Here is a 13,154-nt window from a genome sequence, read left to right as displayed (position 1 = left end):
CAATCCACCGTCTGGTGTTCAAGACACCATTGTTTTACATGTGCTGCTTGTGTACACTATAGTAAGGCTTTTGAGAATGTGGAAACCGTTTTTTGAGTAAAACATGTTAATTATATTCAGCACAGCATCCGACCAACCCTTGTTGAACTGCACTCACCGATGCTAAGCTAACGGTTCGCCCCGCAGCCCACACCGCTCTCCCGGTCAGAACTGAGTGAGAGGGTGGGTGACTAGCCTGACCTCAGAGTCCGCGCAGCCATAATGGTCCGCTTCCACGACGTGACAGCCAAGAAACAAGCTGTTCTTACCGTGGAAACTGGGCAATGCAGCAGTCTACTGTAACTCTGCATTCCCAGGCCCGGTCGGCCTTTTCAACTCCGGCCATGGTGCGTTCTATGACACCATGGCCTTTTCCATTGCAGCCCTTGGAAAAAGTCTAAGCCTTATTATTTATTTAAAAAACAACAAAAAAAAGGGTGACAGAGGGACAGAGGCCGATGCACACCACCAGACCTCCTCCCTCCATTATGTGTCCAGCATGCATTTAATTGTGTTTCATCTGCTGCTTGTGTACACACTGAAAATGCTGTGAATGTTAAACTGATTAAATACAGTACATTCATAAAGACCATTCTCCTCCCCACCAAACCCCAACCATCATCGGTTCGGTGCGTAACGCGCTTCAGTCTCCACAAAACTGCATGTTCACCGATGCTAAGCTAATGATCCGACCTACAGCCCTCACTGCTCTCCTTGCTAACTTGAGAGAGACAGTGGGAGGGCACGGGTCTTTGCTGCGCTAGTCAAACCACTGGGACAGAAGCCCATGTCCCACGTCGCTCTCCTGGTGGCATCTGAGCGAGACGGTAGTAGGACCTGGGCTTCCTCCTTGCTAGCTGGTTGTCCGGCCTGCGCAACGGGTCGCCTACATCGCCTGGCAGCCAAATGAAGGGCTGCTGCCATGACAGTGACACTATGCAGCAATGCGAGCCAACTCTGCGTTCCCCGTGCACTCACGACAGTGTCCACGGGAACACTGCTAGCTCACTGACAGTGTGTGTGTTCCTAAAAACACACAACCACTTTGTCAACATATGCTCAACCGAACCAGCGCAGTGTTCAGCTGACTAGCTGCGACAGCAACAACGCCAATCTAGGTCAGATATAGCCGGAGAGATGCAACCAGACAACACGTCTCTTCAAGCGGTGCGGCCCGTGGCACTTTATCACATTGAACAGCGGCTCATTCTCCCAGCAGCAGCTCGCTGCAGTGGAGAGGAGGATGCCCTGTCCTGACTCGGCTTCACTCGGCAGCTGTGTTGATACTGACTGCTCCACTGATGACGTGCTCACGGTGACACTGTTGCACGTTGAGCCATCATTGCAGCAGCGAGCTGTGGTGCATTCAAGGACACCACAGATCAGTAGGGCTTGCTGCTTGTGTTGGTGGCTCTAATATCTGCACCTTATGAGCCCCTGGAGCAGTCCTCATTGAAAATGCTATCTCTTGGATAGCCCTGCGCCTTGCTCTCACCTCTGCTAAGAAGATGAGTGAGCTGTGTGCCTGTCAGTTCACACACCTCCTTTGTTCTTAAGAACATAATGAGCATGTTCAGGTCCAGGACAATAAATCTGGATGCTTTCTACCCCCCTACCCCACTTAGGGTGCAGGGAGGTGAGAGTGCATCTGTTGTGTCCATGTGTGCTAGGCTAACGTCCTGTGTAGAGCACACGGCCCCCATTCAGTGCACTGGTCAGCTGTTCGTCTGTTTCAGTGAGAGTGCAGTCAGTAAATCCCTGTCCAAGAAGAGCCTGGCCAGCTAGCTTTGTGAGTGAATTTCCGAAGCCTGTACACGGGCGGGAACAGACCCACCCTTAGCGGTGCATGCACATTCCACTCGGAAGTGTGAAAGTGTCTATGACCCTTTTTCAGAGGGGTGTGTGTTGAAGAGATCTGCACAATGGCATCTTGGCCCTTACTGTGCCTGTTTGTGCGTTTCTATCTCTCGAGATCCAGCTCGCAAGTGTGACCTAAGATCTGAAAAGTGAGGATCTGGTGACTACTGGGTGTAGAGGAGGGACATACACTGGCAGTGCCTGACGTTCCAGTGAGAAGTCAGGGCAGTCCAGGTGTTAATGGTCTATCGGTCCAGTGACCTTCTCAGGGGTGTCCCACCATTCTGTCACTAGGTGATGTGGTGGCCGGGGCTTTGGCCGGCCTGTGGCCGACTGGGTTAGTGTGGAGGACTTTGGCTTGTCACGGCTAGGGCGGACAGTCATCGGGCTCCACCCACTGTACCCATAGAGTCCAGTAGAGGGCCGAGCCTGTGTGAGATAGAACGAAGGTTACGATATGGTAACCCTAGTTGTATAAGCACAGGCGGAGCCATCTACCGATGAGCCCTGCCGCTCTGACCCCGTCTGCTGAAGAGGTGGTCGGATGCTGAGGCAGTAGGGACACTGCTTGTTATACGTCACACACGTATCTGTAGCAGCGTCCTATTGATCGGCTACATGCACAATAAAATTTCAGTGGGCAAGTGTGTGCGTGTGATTGGAGGAGGTATAGAGTCCAGTAGAGAGCTCCGCCTGTGTTTACAGAACTAGGGTTACCATATCGTAACCTTTGTTATGTCCAACCGGATGGAGACCACAGAGAAGAACCACAACACGGTGGAGGGACTGACATTGTGACTCCAGTAGCAAAAGGTAACCTGCTTCAACACATAACTTTATTTTCCCAAGGTGTGGGTCTTCACTGTCCGGATGACAAACAGTTTTTGTGTTACAACACATGACTATCTCATACCTGCAGACAAAAGATAACAACGTGCAACATTTTGCGCCACATCTTGCATTATTATGTGCTGAGACACCCATGTGCTTGCATCCACCATCTTCCTCGCTTTCACAATCGAGGGGGGAATGCTGATTGTTGTATGCTTTAATTTTGTTTAGAGTAGATAACAGTGGTCAAGCAGCTATTGTTATTGATATTGGTCAGTTATTGATATTGGTCAGTGCTAACTTTTAGTAAACTATTTTAACTAAACAAGTTAAATGAACAAACCCAATTTTTAAAGTGTTGTGGTGATGGAACAGTGGATACGACACATGCCTTTAAAGTGAGAACCGGGTTTAATTCCCCATTGTGACACATCCACCAATGTGTCCCTGAGAACAACACCCTGAGTTGTTACAGAGGTGTGCAACCTATGAATTATTTAGCAATTTTAATCGTTTTGGATAAAAGTGTCAGCTAAATGAATGTAATGTCAGGTTTTTGTTATTGGTCCCTGATACCAGGGTGGGGCTTCGTTATCTTTTATCTAAGTTTAGTGACAATAAGTTTATTATTATTAATACATCTCTTAAATAGTTTTCTAATAACCTGACCTACCAGATTGCCGACAGAAGGGCAGTCATACACAGGGATTATTGGAGAAATGGTGTTAAAGATCATGGTGTGATATGAAGAAGAGAGGAGGGGCATCAGTGTCCAACAGAGACTGAGAGCAAGAGGAGAGGAGGGACAAACTGAATGTCAGAAAGAAATAAATAAACTGTATGATAAAGCGTTCTGGTCAGAAGCTGCCAGAGCTGCAGCTCCTCCTTTTCTCCTCTCACTGTCTAATGGAGGTTGTTGATGGAGCAGAGCTCTGCTTTCCACAATTCCTCAACTCCTCCTGCAGGAAGTCGGCACTTCCTGGGTCCGAAACTGTATTTCTGCACACTCTTGTGTTCTCCATCTCTGTGCTCACTGTGGCTCTCAACCTGCTTGTCATCATCTCAGTCTCCCACTTCAGGCAGAGATCAATTTCTCAGCAAAGTTTTAGAAATATAAGACATGTACTTTTAGTTAGCACAATTGAGTGATGATACTTTCCTCTTTCCCTCCAGGCAGCTCCACACACCCACCAACATCCTCCTCCTCTCTCTGGCTGTCTCAGACTTTCTCGTGGGCCTCCTGCTGATGCCCGTAGAAATCCTCCGAAAAACATCCTGCTGGTTTCTTGGTGACCTGATGTGTTCTCTGTATAAGTATGTATCGTTCATCATTCCCTCTACCTCAGTAGGAGACATAGTGCTCATATCAGTTGACCGATATGTTGCTATTTGTCACCCTCTGCATTATACCACCAGAATCACTGAGAGAAGAGTTAAACTCTGTGTTTGTCTGTGTTGGTTCTGTTCTGTTTTCTACTGCAGTCTTTTTGCAAAATATGGCCTGACTCAACCAGACAGGTATAATTCCTGCTACGGAGAGTGTGTGATTGTTATAAGTTATATTGCAGGAGCTGCTGATCTTGTTTTTACTTTTATTGTTCCCATCACTGTCATCATAGTTCTGTATATGAGAGTGTTTGTAGTGGCTGTGTTTCAGGCTCATGCCATGCACTCTCAAATTACAGCTGTCACACTCCAAAGTTCAGTGACTCTGACAAAGAAATCTGAGCTGAAAGCAGCCAGGACTCTTGGGGTTCTTGTAGTTGTGTTCCTACTATGTTTCTGCCCATATTACTGTGTCTCTTTTGCAGGTGACAATACACTCAATTCTTCATCTACATCTTATGGACTCTCTCTTTTGTATTTACACTCTTGTCTAAACCCCGTGATCTATGCCTTGTTCTACCCCTGGTTTAAAAAAGCTGTTTTTCAAATTGTTACATTTAAGATTCTGCAGCCTGGTTCCTGTGAGGCCAACATACTCTAGAGAGGCCGTGGAATGACTGTGTGACATGTTGTGTGTTAATTCACAAGTCCAAAAGGAGGAAATATTAATTCCTGAAGAATTAACAAAATTACATATAATTTATGTGCAAATTGAAAATGTGCATAAAAAGAGGTGGAATCGGGCCTTGTGTGTAATTCTGCTCAAAGCTTCTACTAACCTGCAAAGAATGTTTTTATTGTTTTAGTAATGGTGATTATGATCAATATTCAGTTATAGTTCGAGTGTGCTGCTAGTTAAATGTGCCTGTATTATGACACCCAGTGGCTGTTGCAGATTCTAACCTGTGTGTTTTCAGTTCTTGGACTCTGTGTAGATCCAATGTAAAGTCATCCTCTCACATTCAGCATGTGATTAGAGAGAAGGGTTTTGTTTTGTACTTATCATAAGCACCCTGCACTGTTTAACATTTAAACTCACCACAGCACCAGCATTTTTACTGTTATTTATATTAAGGCTGTTGTAACCAAAGATGCTTTACAGGTATGAAATTCCATTATGTGATTAGACTGAAATAAATTAAATTAAATAAGCATCATGACATGATTTCATTACATTACTGCAGAATATGGAAAGTTAAATAATACTTTACAATATACACTGTATATGTCCTTTTAATCAAATAAAACACAATTTTGACTTTATCCAGGGGAAAAACAAAATTAAACACACATACCCAATAAGGTAAACCCAGCAGAACAAAGCAAACTCAACAAAACTCAGAAATACAACAAACTCAAGGAGTTCTTGGATTTAAAGGTCTGACTTGTGTAGTGAAATTTAGGGTTGTTAACCTTTTAGGCTAAGGTTAAATACTAGTGTGCAATGAGTGAAAATGCTGATGTGTGCATTGGCCTGGCACAATGTACATGTTGCAAGAGTAAGGGATTTTGAGGAACCACCAAACTGAATGCATACAAATAAGCACAGCAATGAGAATGAAAAAGCTACCGACTACTCCCAGTTAAAAGAAAGAGTCCAGAGTTCGACAAAAAATGCTGCTCTTTGGAGATTGAACCATGAACAACTCTGCTGCCCTCAGTATTTGCTGTATATATACAGTCAGAAAAACACCTTTCTAACATTAACAATCTCAGTACAGATGTCCCTTGTTCCACAGGTTTTATTGACGTTGCAAGGAAATATGAAATTTAAACATACAAAAGGCTTAATCAACACTGAATGACACTTGAACATGTACAGATATACACAATATACTGTAAATACACGTTATTGCGATATCACATTTTTAATTATTATTATTATTATTCGCTCACCGGCTCTGAATACACATCCAGTCAAATGGGTCACAGGAGGGGTGGGATGTTGATCAGCCTACAAATCACCCTCCCAAACAAGCAGCGGAGGAATGCTTCGGCAGACTACGTTGATAAACAAAAGCAAGACAAGCGATCAAATACCATAGCAAAGTGGATAGCTACTCACTGCATGCTGGTTAGTATTGGGGAAGATGTCAGTCTTAGGAACGTTCTCATAATCGCAATGTATTTGCTTCGCCCTGCGGGTCACACTGCTCTCCTCATGTGATCAGACAAGCCGTTCTTACTCCCTGACTCGTCACATATGGACGCATGGTCAAGAGCTGTCGCCCTCAGTTTGTAACGCACTGGGGATCCCTTTACCATCATAGTTCAACGCATTGCGGAATGCCCTGTAGCGTCGGTTTTTGACGGTAAAGGTAAGTATATGATATTTAACAGAAAAGACTGAACAAAGATTCAACATTATAATATTAAATTCAATATTAAATATTAGGCAAGTTACGTAAATTGATGTAAGTGACGTAAGTAAACTTACGTGTTAACTGACGTATGTAGTTATTTTAACCCAAACCATGATCTTTTTCCTAAACTGCAATGTTTTGAAATGCTACCATTTTATTTTGAAAGTCTAACTGGACGTTGCATATTTATTGCTGCTAACTTGAACCGAAGTTGTATATTTGTTGTTGCTAAGCATTGCTAACTTGACCGCGGAGCCCTAAACCTCAATAAATGACACAAAAGGCCATTAAAAGGTGATGCCAAAGGGCCTTGACGTAGGGTGAGGAAGGCGAGTAAAACCGCGACAGTTCCACGGAAACGTGCCCTCTGGTCGTTACGCCTTGTGCTCGACCACTTTACCTCACTGTAACAGGGATACTTGCTACTGAACATAGACTGTTTAAGCTGCTCCCTGATAAAAGAAAATTTTTTCTGCTGATACCTGCTCAGAAAAAAAAACAAGATAACTCATTTACATATGTCAACCTGTTGCTCAGAAGGTGCCTGTTATTATGTTATGCTCGTGGCTCTGGACTCTGATGGTAACTTGTCTTAACAAGCTAGACAAAAGGTAATGCCCTGGCAGTGGCAAATAGGTTTGGTTTTATATTTCATTTGATTAAATTAAGGTTTACGTTGAGATTTACAAGAAATATTTTATTTCTACTGTGTAAAGGTAATACTGCTGGTAAGACGCACCTTATTTGTTTAAAGTGTTTACAAACAATATCTTATTGCACTTATGTATATATAGCAGTACATTTGAATTAAAAGTGCGCAAAACACTACTTTAGAATTCATTATTCAATTTTGCGCGTAACAATGCGATTAATCACGATTAACTTTTTAATAGTTGCCCAGCACTAAAATATAACAACTCTTTTTAATATGTATTAAATCCTCTTGTTTTTACCATGATAAGATGTATATATTTATTCTTTATTTAACTGCAAATGTCATATATGGCATTATATTTTACAGATTATTAATCTATTGTTTGTAATTATTCATATATAAACTTACCATAGCTTAGGAACAGTACACAACAGTACAAGTTCACTTAACTATGTAGATTTCTACAATCAAACTTAGAATGTAACATCCCAAAAATAATGATCTGACATTGTAGTTCACAACAGAAACCCCAAGGCCACAAGATGAAAGCAGATGTCAGTGGATTAGCTCAGATGCAATAAAACAACAGCTTACGGTCATTCTAAGTTACATTCTCAAAAAAGTTAGAAAAAGTACACCTCTAACATTTTTGTAAATATTTGATTGTATCTTTCCATGTTGAAACAATGTAAAGCAGTGAGTGTACAGCTTGGATAACAGTGTCCCCTGAAAATAACACATCGCACAGCCAGGGACGTTACTAGGATTGAACTTCACTTAGGCCAGACTGAGTTCTTCTGTAGCCTGTATGACTTAACCCTGTAAGACCCATCCATCCATCCATCCATCCATCCATCCATCCATCCATCCATCCATCGTCAACCGCTTATCCTGCGTACAGGGTCGCGGGGGGCTGGAGCCAATCCCAGCTTACATCGAGCGAAAGGCGGGGTACACCCTGGACAGGTCGCCAGTCCATCGCAGGGCCACACATAGACAAACAACCACTCACGCTCACACTCTAACCTAAGGACAATTTAGGGTAACCAATCAACCTAGCCTGCATGTCTTTGGATGGTGGGAGGAAGCCGGAGCACCCGGAGAGAACCCACGCAGACACGGTAAGAACATGCAAACTCCACGACCTTCTTGCTGTGAGGCGACAGTGCTGACCACCGCACCACCGTGACGGCGCCTGTAAGAGCCGTGGTTGTAAAATTACAACATCCCTTGTAGCTCTCCCAAAAATACATCTGCCCATGTTTTATTTTGAAAGACCACATTTACATAGCCAATGGGTCCTATTGTTTTGCCTTGCAATGCCATTGGATACTAATTGTGCTAACTGTATGTCTGGCTATAAGGCCTTGAACTCGTACAACCTGCAAACTTTTCTGTCAGCGCATCTCCTTGTTTCATCGGACTGGATATATCAACACTTAAGTGAGTAAAATCCCTGAAATATTTGTGTTATTGTTAGAATTTCTAGTTCATGTAAATACTAAGTTATTGTGGAATAATTGCATCAAATTAGATTTTTAGCTTGTTATGTCTTTGTTGTAATTTTACATTGCACTTCTGAAATCTTCTTATATAGGATAAATATTTACAAAAATATAGTGCATTTGACGATTCACTATTTCTAAATGTGTTATTTGATACAATTATCATTTTAGAACAGATAATTAATGTTCTAAATTAATACATGTTTTCTGGTTGCAGTATTTTAAGTTCCTTCAGTACCAGTATTTGAAAATGTATGCTAGCTGTAAAATGCAGTTTGCTGTTTTTAATATGGGCTTAGTTTGTGTGCTTGTTTTGCAAGGCACAGGAGTTGTTTGTGGAGTAGTTTGGAGGATGGTTGTTCAAGGACATGTGCAAATGTTCTGAAATGTGGGGGGTTGCATGCATGATGCATTGTTCAGGGACAGGTGTGAATGTTCAGGAATGTGGGGATGTAAGAGGTCTGGGGGTTTGCATATTCCTTTTATAATGTTAAGTAGAGTGCACATTGGGCTAGCCAGACAGCATTGTGTGACTTCAGTAGAATGTTCCACACAAAAAGGATTCATTTGCATTGACATTATTTTTACTGGAACTACTCTAACTCTTGCAACAATTATATCCATTTTAGGAAGACACCAGCAAGGAGCAGCATTGTTTACTACAGTGTGCTGTGAGGCATTGTTGCTGTCCAAAATAGAGAGAGTGATGTTGAGATGGGATCATATACCAGTGATCTGAGTGACTAGGAGGTGGTTGAAAATGTTGACGAAGTGGACAAAGAGAATCAGACACCCACTGAATGTCGAGCTGCTGCTGCTGCTGATGACATCAATACCAGGACCGGTATCACTTTCTGAAAAAGGATGTTATCAGTTCTAATACTGATTTCTGTGGTCCAGATGTCAGCTGTGGTTCTGATGCTGAACAGGAGACTTTACAAGCGCAACTAACATCCCCTCTCATCCCGGTCAGAATCTGTTCTGCATTTTACCATATTTAATATTTCACTATTTAAATGGTTTTTAATGTATTTTTGACATCAAAATTGATTCCTTTCTAATCTAATTCAGAAAAACACAGCTGTCAACACACCAAGGAGAGGGTGGCCATTTTCAGCCAGTGGGAGCACTTTGACATCCAGAAAAGTGACACCTCAGAGACCTGTGACTTCTCAGAAGAGAACATTCCCAAGTAATGGGACTCCACCAAATGGGGTCCCAGCCAAGAGGTCCTATGAACCACCAGTGGAGATAAGATATTCATTCTGTTTTGTATATAATATTTTATCCAGTTTTTATTTTTAATAAATTCTGAATCATAAAGATATGACTATTGGGTGATTATTAGTCATGATATTTACTGTTTTAGTGCTATGTAAGCATTCCTCACTGCAAATAAACCCTTAGTTGTTCTATACATTTGTTCAGACACTGAGTGCAAATGCTGAAATTCTGCTCCCAACTAGGTACAATGTTGCAATATTACAACGTTTCCCTAAAAAATTATAAAATCCTTCATCATCAACATCAGAGGGGTTCTACAACAACATCTGGCAGGTGAAATAATTATTTTCTATATTTGGGTCTTACAGTGTTAAATGCTATCCACCGGCTCATGTAAATGTGTTAAAGTAATACCATTTCTAATGCCTCTCTCTCTCAGATAAGTTGCAGGTCCAAAGAAGGCTATTTAATGTTCAATCAGAGTTTGATTTTGCTCTGTAGTTTGGCTTGCATTCAAACATACATACGCAAGCTGTTGATAAGGATCCTGTTTAAAGTGGGTACTGTCTGAATTTAATAACCTGATGGCGGAAGGATTAAACGATTTGGAGGAATGATTACTATATGAATGGATACATGTATGTATGATTTATTTTATTTTATTAAAATCTGCTAAACCTGTTGTAAAAAGTCTGATAAGTTTGACCAACAAGTCAAAGCTGGATTTACAGGACTGCTTTGACTGAACTGACTGGAGTGTTTTTAAAGTTGCAGCCATTGACCTGGATGAACTGACACTGTGACATCTTACATCAGTTTTTGTGAGGACATGTGTGTGCCGACTAAAACCTTCCACACATTCATCAACCAAAAACCCTGGTTCACAGCAAAACTCAGGGAGCTTCATCAGACCAAAGAGGAGGCCTTCAGAAGTGGGAACCGAGTCCTGTACAACCAGGCCGCAGCAAAAGAGGAGCTACGCTGAAAAGCTAGATAACAGATTCGCAGCAAGCGACCCTGCATCAGTGTGGAGAGGCCTGCGGACACTCAATAACTACAGGACACTATCCCCAAACACTGCTGGTACTCAACAACTGGCTGACGAGCTGAATGGTTTTTACTGTAGGTTTGAGAAGCCCACAGTCACACCTCTCCCCCACTCCAACTCCAACTTCAGACACCTTCCCCCACTGCCAAGCTGTTACCCCCACTCCCCGACCCCTGACCTGCACTCATGATCTGTGAAGAGGATATGCACCAGCTCTTCCAGAGGCAGAATATCAAGAAGGCTCCTCCCGATGTGTGTCACCATCATGCCTGAAAATCTGTGCAGACCAGCCGACACCCATCTTCACACAGATATTCAACAGATCATTGGAGCTGTGTAAAGCTCCATCCTGCTTCAAACGCTCCACAATCATCCTGGTCCCCAAAAAACCCTCCACCTCTTGATTAAATGACCACAGGCCTGTCACCCTGACATCTGTAGTCATGAAGTCCTTTGAATGACTGGTGTTGCCAGCAAAAGGACAGGGACAGACTACAACGGACAGTCAGAAAAGATCATCAGAAGGAGCTATATTGCCAAGTAGTGTTTTACACATTTGAGGAATTTGCTTTGGTGATAAGGTGCTACACGTAGATAAACATACAGTTGACATAAATAAATGTATAAATATATAAATATGAAATAGACAATGCAAGTTACATAAGAATAATAAAAAGAATAGAGAAAAATAATACAACTATTTGCAGAGAAAGAACAACGTCCCAGATATTTACATGTGCGTTATTCTGGGTTTGTGTTGTGCAGACATATTGCAATGGAAGAGAATATTGTGTACATAACTATTTAAATTGATGGGGCTAGATGCAGACAGGAAGAAGCTGTTTTTGTGGCGAGAGGTTTTGGTCCTGATTAACCACAGCCTCTTGCCAGAGGGGAGCTGAAACAGAGAAAAACAGTGTCCTGGAGGCGTACAGGTCCTGAAGTGATGGATGATTGCAGCCAATCACCTTCTCTGCGGAGCCGATGATAACCTGCAGCCTGCCTTTGTCCCTGGCAGTGGCAGCAGTGTACCAGATGATGATGGAGGAGGTGAGGATGGACTCAATGATGGCGGTGTAGAAGTGCACCATCATTGTCTTTGGCAGGCTGAACTTCTTCAGCTGCCGCAGGAAGTTCATCCTCTGCTGGGCCTTCTTGATGAGGGAGGTGATGTTCAATTCCCACTTGAGGTCCTTGGAGATGATGGTGCCCAGGAAGCGGAAGGAGTCCACAGTGGTGACTGGGGAGTCACACAGGATGATGGGGGAGGGTGGTGCTGGGCTCTTTCTAAAATCCACGACCATCTCCACTGTCTTCAGAGCATTGAGCTCCAGACTGTTCTGGCTGCAGCAGGTCACCAGAGGGTCGATCTCCCACCTGTAGGCAGACTCATCCCCACCTGAGATGAGCCCAGTGAGGGTGGTGTCGTCCCCAAACTTCAGGAGCTTGACGGACTGGTGACTGGAGGTGCAGCTGTTGGTGTACAGGGAGAAGAGAAGAGGGGAAAGAACGCAGCCTTGAGGGGAACCGGTGCTGATGGTCCGGGAATCAGAGACATGTTTTCCCAGCTTCACATGCTGCTTCCTGTCCATCAGGAAGTCAGTGATCCACCTGCAGGTGGAGTCAGACACGCTCAGCTAGAAGAGCTAGTCCTGCAGCAGGGCTGGGATGATGGTGTTGAAAGCAGAGCTGAAATCCACAAACAGGTGGGGAGGATGTAGTGAAGGGCCATGTTTACTGCATCGTCTACAGACCTGTTGGCTCTGTAGGCGAACTACAGGGGATCCAGGAGTGGGTCTGTGATGGATTTAAGGTGGGACAACACAAGGCGTTCAAAGGACTTCATAACTACAGAGGTCAGGGCGAAAGGTCTGAAGTCGTTTTTGCTGAGAATAATAATAATAATAATAATAATCCTTATTTGTAGAGCACTTTTCAAAAACAAGTTACAAAGTGCTTTAACAAGTGTAAAGAATAATACAAAAAAAAGATAAGAGCATGAAAATTTAATATAAAATTAGTAAAATACAATAAAATAAAAGGGATAAAATAAAGTCAAATAAGATCGGGAAAAGCTCTCCTATAAAAGTATGTTTTAAGAAGGGACTTAAAAGAGTTCACTGACTCAGCCGACCTGATTTCCTCGGGCAGGCTGTTCCAGAGCCTCGGGGCCCTGACAGCAAACGCTCTGTCCCCTTTAGTTTTCAGTCGAGACTCTGGAACAGACAACAGACCTCTGCCCGAGG

At 43.1% G+C, this 13,154-nt stretch overlaps 1 protein-coding gene across 1 annotated transcript; it reads left to right on the top strand.

The window, feature by feature from the left end:
- The first annotated feature begins 3,633 nt into the window (after nt 1–3,633).
- LOC123973874 (trace amine-associated receptor 13c-like) lies at nt 3,634–4,714 on the top strand. The gene is made up of 2 exons (XM_046054228.1): nt 3,634–3,806; nt 3,901–4,714. The coding sequence occupies exons 1-2, from the start codon at nt 3,634–3,636 to the stop codon at nt 4,712–4,714; spliced, it is 987 nt and encodes a 328-aa protein (XP_045910184.1).
- The last annotated feature ends 8,440 nt before the right edge of the window (nt 4,715–13,154 follow it).

Source organism: Micropterus dolomieu, linkage group LG07, assembly GCF_021292245.1.
Source record: "Micropterus dolomieu isolate WLL.071019.BEF.003 ecotype Adirondacks linkage group LG07, ASM2129224v1, whole genome shotgun sequence".
Lineage (NCBI taxonomy): Eukaryota > Metazoa > Chordata > Actinopteri > Centrarchiformes > Centrarchidae > Micropterus > Micropterus dolomieu.
The sequence above is the reverse complement of the archived record's forward strand: the minus strand, read 5'-3'. Positions and strand labels throughout refer to the sequence as shown.

Bases quoted from the DNA above. Each gene is read 5' to 3' on its own strand.
- LOC123973874 (XM_046054228.1), top strand. From the start codon at position 3,634: ATGGAGGTTGTTGATGGAGCAGAGCTCTGCTTTCCACAATTCCTCAAC. The intron at 3,807-3,900 runs GCAGAGATCAAT...CTTTCCCTCCAG, and splicing joins ATCTCAGTCTCCCACTTCAG to GCAGCTCCACACACCCACCA.